General features: G+C 37.4%; 1 protein-coding gene across 1 annotated transcript in view; it reads right to left on the bottom strand.

Moving 5' to 3' along the window:
* The window catches only part of FBXL17 (F-box and leucine rich repeat protein 17), a 146,880-nt gene that overhangs the window by 54,828 nt on the left and 77,137 nt on the right, over nt 1–14,915 (bottom strand). Inside the window, exon 7 of the mRNA XM_035100064.2 lies at nt 665–741. Coding sequence (XP_034955955.1) covers nt 665–741 — 77 coding nt within the window. The remainder of the gene's footprint in view (nt 1–664; nt 742–14,915) is intronic.

Genomic DNA, 14,915 nt, shown 5'->3' with positions numbered 1-14,915 from the left:
TACTTATCTGAGTCATATTCAATTTCAACACGCATACACGCATAACATGATTGGATAGCAGGCCCACACAGTGTTTCAAGCTTGCTATGTAATGCTTGAAGATGCCTTAAATATGTCAAAGATGTGTTTAGTTGAACAATGAATTAATTGAGACGTTACACCAAATCCAAGTTAAGAAAGCTTAGCTATGATTTAGCACAATGCTCTATTGAAAATCCAGTTATTGTTATTGTTCAATCTCTGGAAGCCACTGCAACTAGATATGGAAGTGCTTAGAAGATGGAAAGCAGAAGCAGACTTGTGGTTTAAAACCACCGGTTGCCTGTAAATTTGAAAGCTCACAACAAATACAGTGGCAACTTATGCATTGCCTGAAAGAGGAACTGAATCTCAGAGAGAGAGAGAGAGAGAGAGAGAGAGAGAGAGAGAGAGAGAGAAGAGGAGGATACCAATTTGCATAAAATGTGCATGTATTATTATCATTAAGATAGTAACTATATCTAAATTTGCAACTATCATTTTAATAGAAAATAAGTTTTGAAGCTACATATTTATGATTAACATTTCTTCCAACTTTTCAGAATGGAGAAATCTAAAAATATCAACTACAATTAACTCTTCTTCTTGATGGCATAAATGTGTTTTAAAAATGAATATTACATACCATAGTCTGTGATCTTACAGGACACCAAATAAAGTTCTTTCAAGTTCTGTCCTTCTTTAGCAATGACTTCTACACATCTGAAATACAAAAGAGATCTCAATTAATGAGAGACCAATGACTACTAGATATTTAAAATGTAAATTACTAATTGAGAAACCAAACTTTTAATTTGGTGTGTGTGTATATGAGGCTATTTCAGAATACATTACAGCTTACTTTTCAATCCGAGTGATTCTGGTCATTTCAACAAGATGGAAAATAGAAATATTGACAACATAAAGGACTTGCATCATTCAGTCTTGTGTTCTTGATTTTGAAATATTACAGAAATATTTCAGACTAATAACAAAATGTTGAATAGCAGCACAATATTTGTAACAGAGTTAGATTAAAAACAATAATCATAAAAATTTTTAACCTTCATCTAACTTTGAGATACTATTATAATGTAGTTTACAGTTTTAATGGAACTTCAGATACTACTCACAATAATTATAAATTAAGTACCTTGATTCATTGCTGTATGTCCAAAGTGATTATTACAAACGTCAGCAAACATCCAAGCATGAAATATCACCCCCTACTTGAGCACAAATGTTTAGCTACAGAAACATGCATTAATTAGAATGGAGATTTAAGTTCCAAAGTGTTTCTTAGTTTGTAAGAGAATTATAGAATTGTGCTTATTATTATTACATTTCGTATCCTTTTCTTGAAACTTATAAAAACAAAAACATAGAAGTAAACACAATCAAAATTCTATTGTGTGAACCATTTCCTTTATGTTATACATTTTAGAAATGCCAATGTTTGCTTGTTTTAGAAGAAACACTATGAATTTATTAACAAGGTGCTCAGCTTATAATTCAAAAGTTGCAACACATAACAATCACGTATTGCACCTATTGCAAGTTCTCCACAAAGCTTCTATGCTTCTATCTTGAAAACCACACAAGTGAGAGCGGTTTGAACTTTTTTACAACCCAAATGGCACATATAGAAGAAGAAATATTGCTCCCAAAGCTATAAACCAAATGATGTCCTCATATCAAAACATGCACACATAGAATCACTAAAATTTGTAACATTAAATGTAAGAACAAGAACCCTATTTCAAGTTCAGAACAAGACTGCCTTTCATCCTGATCAGCACAGTTATCTAGTCACAGAAATATAGTGTGGTGCATACTTACAAGCTAAATATTACATTGCATGGGACAGCAACACACCTCAAATGCAAAGCACTGAATGTCACTATGCAGCAGAGCAACAAAGTATAGAAAGAATATATCACACACACTCATTCTTCTCCTGCCAAAATGTAGTGGTAAACATTTAAGAACACCACTTCCACTTTGGGTGCATTTAAACACTTTAGCAATTCGATTATATTCATGGTTTCCTGTGTTTTTTATGCACTGAGCATAATAATTTAAATGCTAAACTAAATATTTTAAAATCAAAGGTTGATGCTGTCTATTGTGCATTACAATTTGTGAATTTTTCCTAAGATGTTTCTTCCTTATATTCAGACTTGAATCTGGGTGAATGTTAACTAATTAAACTGTGCAAGCTACAAGCTATCAAATGGATTCAAAAGGATCTTGAATTACAGAAAATAATTGTCTGTTCTACATGCATATAGTTTTTATGGGTTTTTTTTTGTCAACTTTGTAAAAGCCTGGGACATGGCATTAGTGACAATTGAAACGAGCTAATGAGGAAATATGACTACACAGTTTGTAAGAAAAGTGGTCTTCAGAGACCTTGTTACTGTTTGTGATGCACTTCAGTTAATAGGAGCTGCCAGACACTGGTTTAGGACATTTCACTTTAAAGAACTGCATTTCGATCACCTTGGTATGAAAGGAAATGACACCATCAGAGTCACAGCCTGATGAGATTTGGAATGAGTATCAGAATGCACATGCCACCTCAATGTTACATTTGAACAAGGTAAATATTTTTTCTAAACAGAAAAAACTCAGTTAAAATGCAAACAAGGAAGCATGAAAATTCACTGCAAACAACATCTAACTACAAAGATGAGCCAGTAAACTGTTCCCTCCTTATACAAACTTCACTCTATTGACTGTTAATCGAAAGAGAACTTTCAGAAATTCACCCATCTCTCATTTTTACTGAGGCTGTAAGCTTTACTTGGGGTGTCCCAGGTAAAGCCCATAAAACGTACCCATTCTAAATAGAAACCCAACATCTCTGAAAGGTGGCAGCCCACTAGTAAGATTACAGCTGTCACCTTCCTATGAGTCCATGGTGAACAAGATAGGAGCTTCTGTACTGTAAAGGAGGAAGCAGAAAATTTTGTAGCTTAGTAAGCGTACTAGTTTTTATAGTCCCACAAGATCCTTCGTTATTTATGCAACACACTTTCACCTGCCATAGATGGTGAAAGTTTCTGTAAGCAATATGAAAGGAAAATTAAAATAAATAAATCCAGGCACATAGCTGCCAGAATAAACTAGTTAGATCAGCACTAAGGATCTTTACCATTTTGGCCCCTTTATCTCTTATTTTTCTATCCTCAAAAGACTGCAGAATAGGTAGACTTCTCATAGTAGATTATAATTCCAGGGATTAAAACTGTCTGTTTGAGCTTGATAAAAAGTAACAAAGTACTATCCTTGGTTGGATAAATTTTGATTTTCTTTCCCTCTCAAACTGTTGTATTATAAGTAATTTGCACTGGCAACGGACTTAGCCTTGAACAGGCACCAGAGAGAATTCAGCAAGTGTGGAAATGCTTCTGTCTTCTCATCTAGATGCAAAAAGTGACTCTCCTGGCCAGGAGTTAATAGAAAGCAGGCAATATGCATAAGCCAGGATTGCAGGAAAGAGATACACTAGCAGTAAATACTTTGAGTGCACACATTCACTACTAGCAAATAAATGTTTAAATAGAAACCAATATTGCTTCTTATACGGAGAAAGAAAATGTGAAAAACATCATATGAACAAGTGTCAATCTCCATAGAAAGATATAAGGCAGCTGAAATAAATTATTTAATTAGATATGTATGCAGAATTTCTGTGAAACGCAGTTATAAAATGTAGACAAAGGAGCATATTTTAAAAATCAGCTTACTACTTTGATTCATATACAACTAATAAACACAATGACAGCCAGAAGGGTGCAGGTAAGTTGAGCTGTTTATCAGCTACAGTTGGAGGTGTCATAGAGATACAAAACACCTATTCTATTTGCCCCACTATGGTCAAAAAGGCTTTGCGGGCTTTTGACAGGAAGTATTACAAAATCCTACAAAACTTTGAACAGAAAATAATAATGGGACAGGGGGGAAAACAAGTATCTGCAACATAAGCCACCATGGTGTTATAAAAATGTTCAACTCCCTTTGTGATCCAGAAAATAAAGACATGGCTTGGATATATTTACTTTTGTTGGCTGAATAATATATAAGATGAAATGAAACAAGTTGCTGCCTTGTGCCTAGGTTCTTCCCTTGAGAAGCCCAGAAGCAAGACAGCTAAAGCCCAAGAGCTGCATACCTTCAAGGCACAATTTATGACTAATCACGAGTACGGTAATTTTAGCAGCTCCCAGGTAAATGCCTACTTTCTCCACAATTCTGGGCTCACGGCCACTAACTAGGAGGCTTCTCAATAGCTTTAAGCCACCTAAGCAGTTTTCACAAAGGACAAATGTCTAATTGGGCCACTTGGTGGGTCTGAACCCCAGTGTGCCTGGGATTTCTAGGGTTTGGCTGTCTGAAATTAAGGGGTGAAATGCACAAACCTAACCATTTGTGGGCCAGTGTCCAGGTTCTTATCATATTCATGCACATCATCATCATCATTTTTTATTCGGAGGCCGCCTTTCCACAGTTAAAAACAATGCTCCAGGCGGCTTACAACATGACAAGATTTACATAATTACAAAAGTCATAAACAATAAATAAACCACATCAAAAAATACACAACCAAATGGAAAACAATTTCCACATAAATCTAAAACTAAGAATACAGCATTAATATCACAGTTTAAAATGACATAGGTAAAAAAAAACAGCAATTTAAACAAAAAACAAAAACAAAACAAAACAAAACGGAGCCCTCTTTGCCCAGCAGCAGCAGCAGCAGCAGCAGCAGCCCTTTATAGAGCCCATCAGGCCTAGCCCTAGGCCAGGTGGCGAGTGGCAGGACTGGGGCCCTCAGGCGCTCAGCAGGGGAGTCCTCCTCCCCTGCCAATGCAGTGCCAATGCAGTGCTGAGCACAGAATTGGGTTCTTATTTGTGAACATAAAATGAATATTCTAAATATATTAGTGAAGAAATGTAATTTATTGACCTGGTGCGCAAACCACATTAAACTATAGTTAAAAACAAACCATGGTTTTATGTGACCAAGCAGCAAGCAGGTAGGTGATGCTCAAAGGTTCTCACAGTACTCTTCCCCCACTCCTGCTGTAGTAGAACAAACCTTGGTTGTCTGCATAAACCTTGGAGACAAACCATAAGCCCAGGTTGTTACAAGAGGCTCTGGCTTGTTTTCTAGTGGCACAGATTTTGTTTTGCACTAAGGTGACATGCAGGTACCCCAATGCCTGTTTATTGTTTTGCGCATTTCCTTTTATTTTTTGTATATTCTGGCATGGTGCTTTGGAATGTCAATATTACCACATCTTTACAACAATTAAAGGTAAAGGACCCCTTACAGTTAAGTCCAGTCGCGAACGACTCTGGGGTTGCCGCGCTCATCTCGCTTAACTGACCGAGGGAGCCGACGTTTGTCCACAGACAGTTTTTTATGGGTCATGTGGTCAGCACGACTAAGCCGCTTCTGGCGAAACCAGAGCAGCGCACGGAAACGCTGTTTACCTTCCCAACACAGTGGTACCCATTTATCTACTTGCATTTTTGAACTGCTAGGTTTGCAGGAGCTGGGACTGAGCAACGGGAGCTCCCTCCATCACGGGGATTCGAACCACCGACCTTCCAATCAGAAGCCCTAGGCTCAGTGGTTTAGACCACAGCACCACTTGCGTCCCATTACTACCATTAGGCAAATTTAATTTCAAATTGGAGGCACCAGTTGTTATCCAAAATAAATCATTCTAAACAATTTCTAGTCTTAAATCAGTAGGGGTGAGTAGAATTTAACAAATGAGGTTAAGATTAGAGGTCGTAACTCTTTCCTTTCTTACAAATCAGGATTATTTTACTGATTTGTACTTTTACCTAAACCATCCCAACCATACACTTCGTATGTCGCGCTTTATCAGACCTCTAAAACAGCCTTGAAAAAGCTATATTTACATTGTGTTTGTATATGCAAAACTTTGCCAGGTTCATGATAGTCCTGCAGTTATAGATATTTCTCTGTAAAATAACTGAATGTATGTACAATAGATTACAGAAAGCTACACTATGATTACCAACTTTGTTATAAAGTCGGATATATGTTCAGTGAAGCCAGTCCAGTAAGGTAAAGAGGCACAACCCCACAGACCGGGCTACCCATCCTTCTGCCTGCCACCACTAGTCGAAGGATGCGGCTTTAGCTATCACCCTCCACCTTAGTCAGACTCAGACTTGTCCTTGAGGAACTCAGCAGACAGTCTTACCCTACAAAGGTTCACAGGCACAGCATTTGGACATGTCTGAAGTACCACCTACATGTTGAGGTTTGAGGAGCAAAAGAAACAAAGAGATTACATTTGGGGAGGGGGAAGCTGGACAGGAGGAGAGGAAATACTAGCACGTTTTAAGGGATTTCTGAGATTTCTGGAAAGCTTTTGAGCGGAAACATTTCCCCACACCTTAAACCTACAACCAATCCTACCTACATACACAAATCCCTCCATAAATCCTTCTATTTTTTGTTCCATATGCATTCATTGCCTAAAACAGTCGTATTGATTTTAATTGCATTTTCTTGCTTTTATTTCTTATGAAATTCCATAATACTCCAAGTGTTTATACAATAAAATAAAATATAAATAAAAGAAGCAATAAAAATACAATATCCAACACATCCCATTGCAATTGTTGCAACAAGCCGAACAATTATTATCTGGGCCTCACAGACCCTCAGCAATTTTCAAATAGTACATGGGGGAAAGGTTTAGGAATAAAGTGAAGTAAAGATTACTTAGATACTTGGTAGATTGAGAGAGAACATTCCAAGAATAATTAAGACAGAAGTGCAATTAAAGAAAAGTCCAAGGTGTTACCAATAACAAGACACAATGGTTATAATTTAAGTAATCCTTGGGGAGTAACAGTGGGCACATGAAGTCAATAGTTTATCACAGCAGAGACAGCTTTCTCTCTAGTGTAACTTTCAAGGAATATAAGTACGAATGGGTTTCTTTTACAATATTATTAGTTTTTTGAAGCTCTGTGCCAATACTGCAGAAGGCAGATACTTTTCTTAGTAAATTGATTTGCAGCAATGTATACATGCCATTCAGATGTCTTGTTGTACAGAAATTACTTGGGGTATTATGCTCTCTTAAATCTTTACAATGTTGATTGGATTCAAATGCAAACATGAAGGTTTGCAAGAAGAAGAAGAAGAAGAAGAAGAAGAAGAAGAAGAAGAAGAAGAAGAAGAAGAAGAAGAAGAAGAAGAAGAAGAAGAAGAAGAAGAAGTTTGCATTTACAACCGATGTAAAGAGCCGTTTCAAGTTTTTGAACCTGATCCTCAATGGCAAATTATTTTCTCTAAACAGCTGTATCTCTGTACAAACATTCACATTAAATGTTAGCCTTTTTAATAAAATGAACAGCAAGGTGTAAGCCCAACTGGAGCATAACCACTCACATACTAAAGTTAAAACAAGAATATATAATCTGTACCAAGGATCAAACTAGTGTAATTGTGACTTATCAAATAATAGGCCTTCTGATGCTTGTTTGTTCATTACTAGGGTCCGTATAGTTAAAGCTAAGCTATGGTTTTCCCAGTAGTGATGTATGGAAGTGAGAGCTGGACCATAAAGAAGGCTGATCACCGAAGAATTGATGCTTTTGAATTATGGTGCTGGAGGAGACTCTTGAGAGTCCCATGGACTGCAAAAAGATCAAACCTATCCACGTTTAAGGAAATTAGCCCCGAGTGCACACTGGAAGGACAGATCCTGAAGCTGAGGCTCCAATACTTTGGCCACCTCATGAGAAGAGAAGATTCCCTGGAAAAGACCCTGATGTTGGGAAAGATTGAGGGCACAAAGAGAAGGGGATGACAGAGAAGATTGTTGTATAGTGTTCTTGAAGCTACTAATGTAAGTTTGACCAAACTGCGGGAGGCAGTGGAAGACAGGAGTGCCTGTCGTGGTCTGGTCCATGGGGTCACGAAGAGTTGGACACGACTAAATGACTAAACAACAACAACGGGTGTGCAGATTAGGATCACTGCATAGGGGGAGGTGGCCCATGCTGCAATACTGATCCAGATTAGTGTCACCCATGACTGCTAATGGATCCATAAGGGAACATTAGAAGAATCTGCTAGATCAGACCAACAACTCATCTAGTCAAGCATCCTGTTTTCATAGCAACCAACAAGATGCCTGTGGGGAACCTGCATACGGGAGCCCTACTGCATACAAGAGCAATCTGCCCTACTGTGCTTTCCAGAAACAGGTATTGGAAAGCATTATTGCCTCTGACCGTGGAGCCAGAGAATATTATCACAGGTTGTAGCCACTGATCAAATCAGGGTACTGGACCTCAATACTGAGAAGTTTGCTATTAAGACATATCAGTCATGTCTCAGCAAGAGCTGCCATATTGTTTCTTTGTTGATAAAAGAGTGGGTTAATTACTTAAATTAATGTAATTAAAAATAATCCACAATTCTATACATATCAAGCAGCGAGAGCCTAATTAGGGGCACAAAAATCTTATTACAAAAATCTGCCTGCAAAATTTAAATATATAATTACAGACTCTCCGAGACTAAATGGCCAATGTAGCCATGTGGCATCTACCGCTATTTTGTGTGTACAAGCACTGAGGTTTTACAGATTATTGCACTGGGGTTTGTGAATTATCAAATGCCTCCTTGTTTATTACAATGAGCCTAATTTGCACAACAACTGCTAAACAGAAACTATTTTGAAAAGTAGAGAGAGATTAATTGACTTGGCTCAAGGAATGCAATGTGCTACATATATATTGTTCACTTCAGCGTTAATGCCCCCTAGAGCATAAAGCCAATTAACAAAGCAAAATAGGGATGCAGACATTTAGGAATGGCTTTTCTGCATTACACAGCATTTTCTCATGTTGTGTATAAGCACCACAGTGTCAATCTTCTTTGTATATCTTTGAAATATTTGGACTGAGAACATGTTCTCATTTTATACCATTGCATTTAAAAGATTGCGTTCGTAAATAATTAGGAAGTAAACAGTTACCTTATAAAATTGCTGTTGTGTTCAGGTCCTTTGGTGCCCCAATCTGCCTGTGAATATCTCTAGAATAAGACACATAGAAACATACTAACTGGATACCTTGCAGACAGGTCTAAATGCAAGGGTTAATTAGAAAATGTAGAGGGGTCATAGTAAGCTGTTCTGTGGGCAGCAATATACTTTGAGCTTAGGACTGAGAGCAATGTTACCTTCAAAGCCCACATGAACCATCATTTTGAAATCTGGGAAGATGTAGCAGCTGCAGTCAGGACCCTGGTATAGAAAATCTGCTACAATGACCATTCAGTTGGTATCACAGCAAGTTAGTTGCTGGTTTATCCCAAAAAGATTAAAAGAGTTTCCTCATTGGTGCTATAGTTACAATTCATAAACATTTCTCTTCTTACTGCAAAGTGTCTCTACTGCTTTCCATCATCACTGCCTGTAACTGCTTCATAGAAACATGGAGTTGGGAGTGACTTCAAAGTTCATCGTCCAGCCTTCAGTCTGTAAACTAGACTGCCTCCATTTTATTGTTTTCTAAAATATTTGCACAATTCCCAACAGGCCACTTATTCTCAACATAACCCCAATCTTTGCGAATGCCTGGCATATTACAAACCACAGCTAAGTATGTACTTCCCAATGTGAAATGCCTCACATTATAATTTTGAAAAGACCGAATTGCAAATGCTCTCAGGTGCACTGACCACAAAAAAGGATATTTAAAGGGTTATCATGTCTTTGTACTTCACAATTCAAATTGCCAGTGCGCAGACAGCAGGAGGTTCTTGAAGTCGTTAATACAGATCTCTTTAAGCAAAATGTGGTGCTGAGAGGCAAAGAAGTTGATAAACATACTCACATTCCTGCTGATCTTCACTGAAAAAAAAATCCTTAAAATTCATTGTTTGTGTCTCTTATCGCAAAGCAGAAAATTTATCTTTTATGCTGTTTACAAAGTTGCTCTCCTCACCCCCCATCAGTAAAAACATTGACCTTCTTCCGAGAAGGTTAAACTTCCTGCTTTGTTTGAAACACCAGAATGCCTTTCCTCAGAAGAAATGCTACATGTTCGTGCCTCAAGCAAAGAAGAATACACTATCGTTCCAGCCCTTCATTAGTCAGAAGATCTTGGCAACAGCTATGCTGCTAGTATACGATCCCTGCATGAAAAACTGTTTTCAAACCTAACCTTGCCAGGAGCTATGTTCTATCTTGGCAAAAGGTAGCAAACTTTGCTTCTTTACCTATCGGCTCAGTCTGCATGAAAAACAGGTGTTGTGGTAGGAAATGTGGTTTGAAGAGGGAACATAATAAAATTATGTTGTTGTTTTTTTTCCAAAAGGGGGGGGAATAGAGATAACATTGCAGGGCCCAAGTGTTTGTGAAAAATGCAAATCATGAAAACTGGTTAAAGGATTAAATGCTCTTTTGCAAAAAGTGACCACTGAGATTATAATCATTAATTAAAATCGTGTAAATAATGTTCCAAAATAACTTTTTTTTTTATCTCACAGGTTTCAAAAAGCCTAATGGTAAAAAGGTTTAGTCTCAGAAGAACTGCTCTAATTAAAACTAAAAATCTAGTTCAATTAATAAGCTTGCAATCCACTCAACAAAGACAAATTTTGAACACTAAAGTCATGCAGAACCCCCATTTTTCAAACTGTACAATGATATATACATAATTTATTCATTTTCTCTCTGTTGATTTCTCTACCAAACATTACCAGCAATCCTTAAGTTTAGTGCATACTAATCTTCTTTTGGAAAATCTGAAAGTATCTTCTCAACAACTTAGTCCCACTGATTTGCTGCAGAAAACAGTAGTCAGTCACCCACACATATCATTTGTCCCAACACAATTCCACACACTTAAGACTATTCACTAGTTTGATTTTGTTTCCCAAACCTCACATTGATATTTTTAGGGCTGCCATACGTCTGGAATTTCCCGGACATAGTTGGTTTTTGGCTGTCAGAACGTGTGCCCAGGCGGAAATCGCTGAAATGTCCGGGAAAATCCGGAGGTATGGCAAACCATGTCGGTAACGTTGATTTTGGCAAACTTCCTTAAAAGTACCTCAAAAACGTCTCTCTTTTTTTAGATTTTGTAAAAAAAAAACACACACACACAAAACAACTCGACAACTTTTGTGTCTGGATTTTCACCTTTTGAAATATGGCAACCCTAGCTATTTTACATATTAAGACTTAGTTGAAATATTTATTTTTATATCTACATGGATTGGCTCATTAATTAGGGCAGAGAAATCTCCACTTCTAAAAGTCTTTTTGGAGACTTTTTGGAGATATTTATTTAAATTTTCATACCGCTTGCTGAAATAGATGAAATTGTTAGCTTTTTTTTAAAAAAAAGTTTTATTTTCAATTCTGTGATGTGGATTAAAAGTAAAAAGAATGACATGTACGTGTGAACATCTGCTTGTGCAATGAGATTTCTTCTTCCTTCCCAAAACCCTGCTCAGCCCCCATACCCCGTGAATCTTCTCCAGATGATCCCAGATTTTGGGGGCTGCAGGGAAATAGGAGGAATTCATTCAGACACTGGGAGACTCCATTGCAATTCATCCCCTACAAAATGACAGAATATATATTTAATTGTATGACCTTTACTTGTATTTTAAAGTAAATCCTACCTAAAAATGAAAATGTCAAATTTTAGTCAAAGCTTGTTTCTCTTTCCATATGAGAAATAATTTTTTTCCTGATCTCATCCAACACCCAATCAGGAAAGGATTGGTGTACAGAGAACGTGATAATTATATAAGGAGTGTGTGTGTGTGTGTGTGTGTGTGTGTGTGTTTGCAGTTAACTGAAAGCAAAAATGTTTAAAAGCTTACAAGCAAAAAATCACAAAAGCAAATACAATTTCTATCTAACTTGAATCTAAAAGAAACTGGGGGGAAATAACTCACTTTTTAATATACGAAAGAGGAACAAGATGGCAACTTCAAAAAAAAAGAAGATGCAATGTGCTCTTTCTCAGGATAAATCAATCTAAGGATTAATCTGCATCCAGGTGAATAAGTCATTAACTATAAGTAAAAAATGAGAGTTGTCCCTAAGCAAATAGCAAGGTGCTGCAGGTTTCTCATGTCAATCTATACCACAAAATTGCAGTTAAACCCAGGAGTAAAACAGGTCAGTAAAGAATATGAGGTATAATATTGTCCAACAGCAAATGCTAGAATTCAAGGTACACCAAAAACACACAAGGCGCAAAGCCAATCTGTGAAACAAAACTAACAACCTAGTATGCTTTTCTTTAAGTCATTATTTTCTATACAAATTAAGTGCTATGAGACTAAGTTAAACCACTGGGGTAGGACTCTAGTAAACAAACAAGTTACAAAAGTCCCCAAGGTTTTTAACGCACAAAATTAATTATATGATTGTTTATATGCTTAGCATATAAATGCTGCAAGTCTTTTAAAGAAATCTGGCATTTCATTAATTATATCTAGAAAGAACTCTTTTAAAATTCCAAAGTATTAATATAATTATTTTACAGAGTAAGTGCTTTTTTCTTGCTTCACATATTTTTTAAAATAAAAATATAACATGGCAAACTATACATGAACTTAGCATGACGCAAATTGCCTCCTTGAATCAAAAGAATCTCCAATTTCGCATCCTCAGAAATACAGCTAAGACATTCCGGGAGAGAAAAAAGAACTTCACTATGCAAATTGATCTGGGTGCAGAATCTCCTTGCCCCTGGGCTAATGTTGCTAATATTAGAGCTGACCTCTCAAATTCTCAAATAATAATTTTCTACAAAAAAATAAAAATAAAAAATCTAACGTCTGGAAATTCCTAGAGTCAGCTGAATAGAAAACACTGAGTCACAGTTGAGCAAGTCTACCTGAGGCAGAAATAGAGCAATTGCGCTGTTGTTAACAGGAACCTGACATACAATTGGTCCATGCATTGCTTTGACAGATGGCAACACCAGAAGAGGCTTGTTTCTATCTGCAACTGTAATTCTGATTGAAGAGAAGAAGAGTTTCTGGCCTCCTTTACGTGAGAGCTAACACCTTAATAATCTGATATTAGAGTCCAGAGTAAAGGCATTTTGACATTGGAATGATGATTGTCAGCCTCTACTGTATAGGCAAACCAGGGAGGGGGGAGAGATGCTGAGAAAATGGCCTCTTTAAGTAAATGGAAAAAGTGGCTGACACATGGAACTGTCAGCAGTTCACGGTTTAAAAAACACACACTTGCAGCCTTAACGTTCAGGATGCCTCTCATATCCTCTCAGCTGGCATACCCAAAAGCCCAAAAGAATTCCAGAACGGGCTTTCTTCCACTGCTTCTACACAACCATCTAGTTTGGACATAATGCTAAAATCATGGTTTAGCATTATGTGCACAAACCTCAGGCTCATGCATTTCCCTTTTCCTGGTATAACCACAAGTTTCTGCTTCGATTTTCAATTAACTGTGGTCTGTTGTTATGTCTGAACCTGGGACTGTGGTTAATCTTAACAGTGGTCTTGGGAAATAAGTCAATATCGAAGTTGGCTTGTTTCCCTGAACAATAGTTAAGACTAAACAAAATTTCTTCAGGTCTGGACATAACAAATAACTGTGGTTAGTTGAAAATAAAAGAAAAACTTCTGACAGTCTCTTCATGGTCATACCAGAGGAGGAGACAGGAGGGAACAGCCCACAAACCTGAGATTCCTTCGTGTAACATTAAAGCAGAGTTTCAAATTACATCCAAATACAGCCAAAGACTACATTCAGATGATCTTCCAACAACAGTATGGAAGATTCGGAATAACCTCTATGCTTTTTCGGTCCTTTCTGCCACCTTCCCCATACACCTGTGACCATAGCTGCCAAGTTTTCCCTTTTCTCGCGAGGAAGCCTATTCAGCATAAGGGGAAATCCCTTAAAAAAAGGGATAACTTGGCAGCTATGCCTGTGACTGAAATACTTCCCAGTTTAATTGGACCATAATCTGCAACATTTTGATGCAACAGAGAAATATTATTTGATTAAACAAGGAGGTATATCCACACCTTACACTCAATTTTATTTGTACAAAATGCCTTAGAGTAAAGGGGGCAGGGATGACTGCTGATTATGTGCCAAGAGAGTCGGTCCCTTCTGCCCTATGCGGGCAAGTAATTCATTACTGCCACATGAAGGAGAGGCAGGGGGAACTAATGTACATAAAACTGATTTGTGACCCTCCAGAACATAGTTGGGGGATCATTTGAGTGCTGGGTAAGTGGCCTAGATGCATCTCAGAGAAACTAAAACTAAAATAAAATAATGCACATTGTGGAAAAAGAAACATATAGCTGTGGTTGCTTTATGTTTCGACCATGGCTGTTAGAGGGCTAAAAGAACCCACAAGCCGAAGCCAATTTAACTGTTAATAAAACTAATCGGCAATGAAAAGTAAGATATCAGGGGGTGAATAAGTGGTTTTCCAATGTCAAATGCTCCTAGATAGACTACAGAGTACACCAGGTGGAACAAAGCTGCATGCAATGCCTTTTTGTTACATGTCAACAATTCAGGTTTGTAAAAAATGGAAAGATGTTCCAGAACATACATTTTCAAGCATTTTAATTTATTTAAATAGCAATTACTACTAGTAAATCAAGCTCAAAACTAAGTTTCTAATATATTCCTTGTCTAAGTGCGGTAAATGGTCACAAAGAAGAAGAGTTTGGATATGATATCCCGCTTTATCACTACCCTAAGGAGTCTCAAAGTGGCTAACATTCCCTTCCTCCCCCACAACAAACACTCTGTGAGGTGGGTGGGGCTGAGAGACTTCAAAGAAGTGTGACTGGCTCAAGA

The sequence above is a fragment of the Zootoca vivipara genome, chromosome 11 (genome assembly GCF_963506605.1).
Source record: "Zootoca vivipara chromosome 11, rZooViv1.1, whole genome shotgun sequence".
NCBI classification, from domain to species: Eukaryota; Metazoa; Chordata; class Lepidosauria; order Squamata; family Lacertidae; genus Zootoca; species Zootoca vivipara.
Note: the sequence above shows the minus strand (reverse complement) of the source record. Positions and strands in the feature narration are given on the sequence as shown.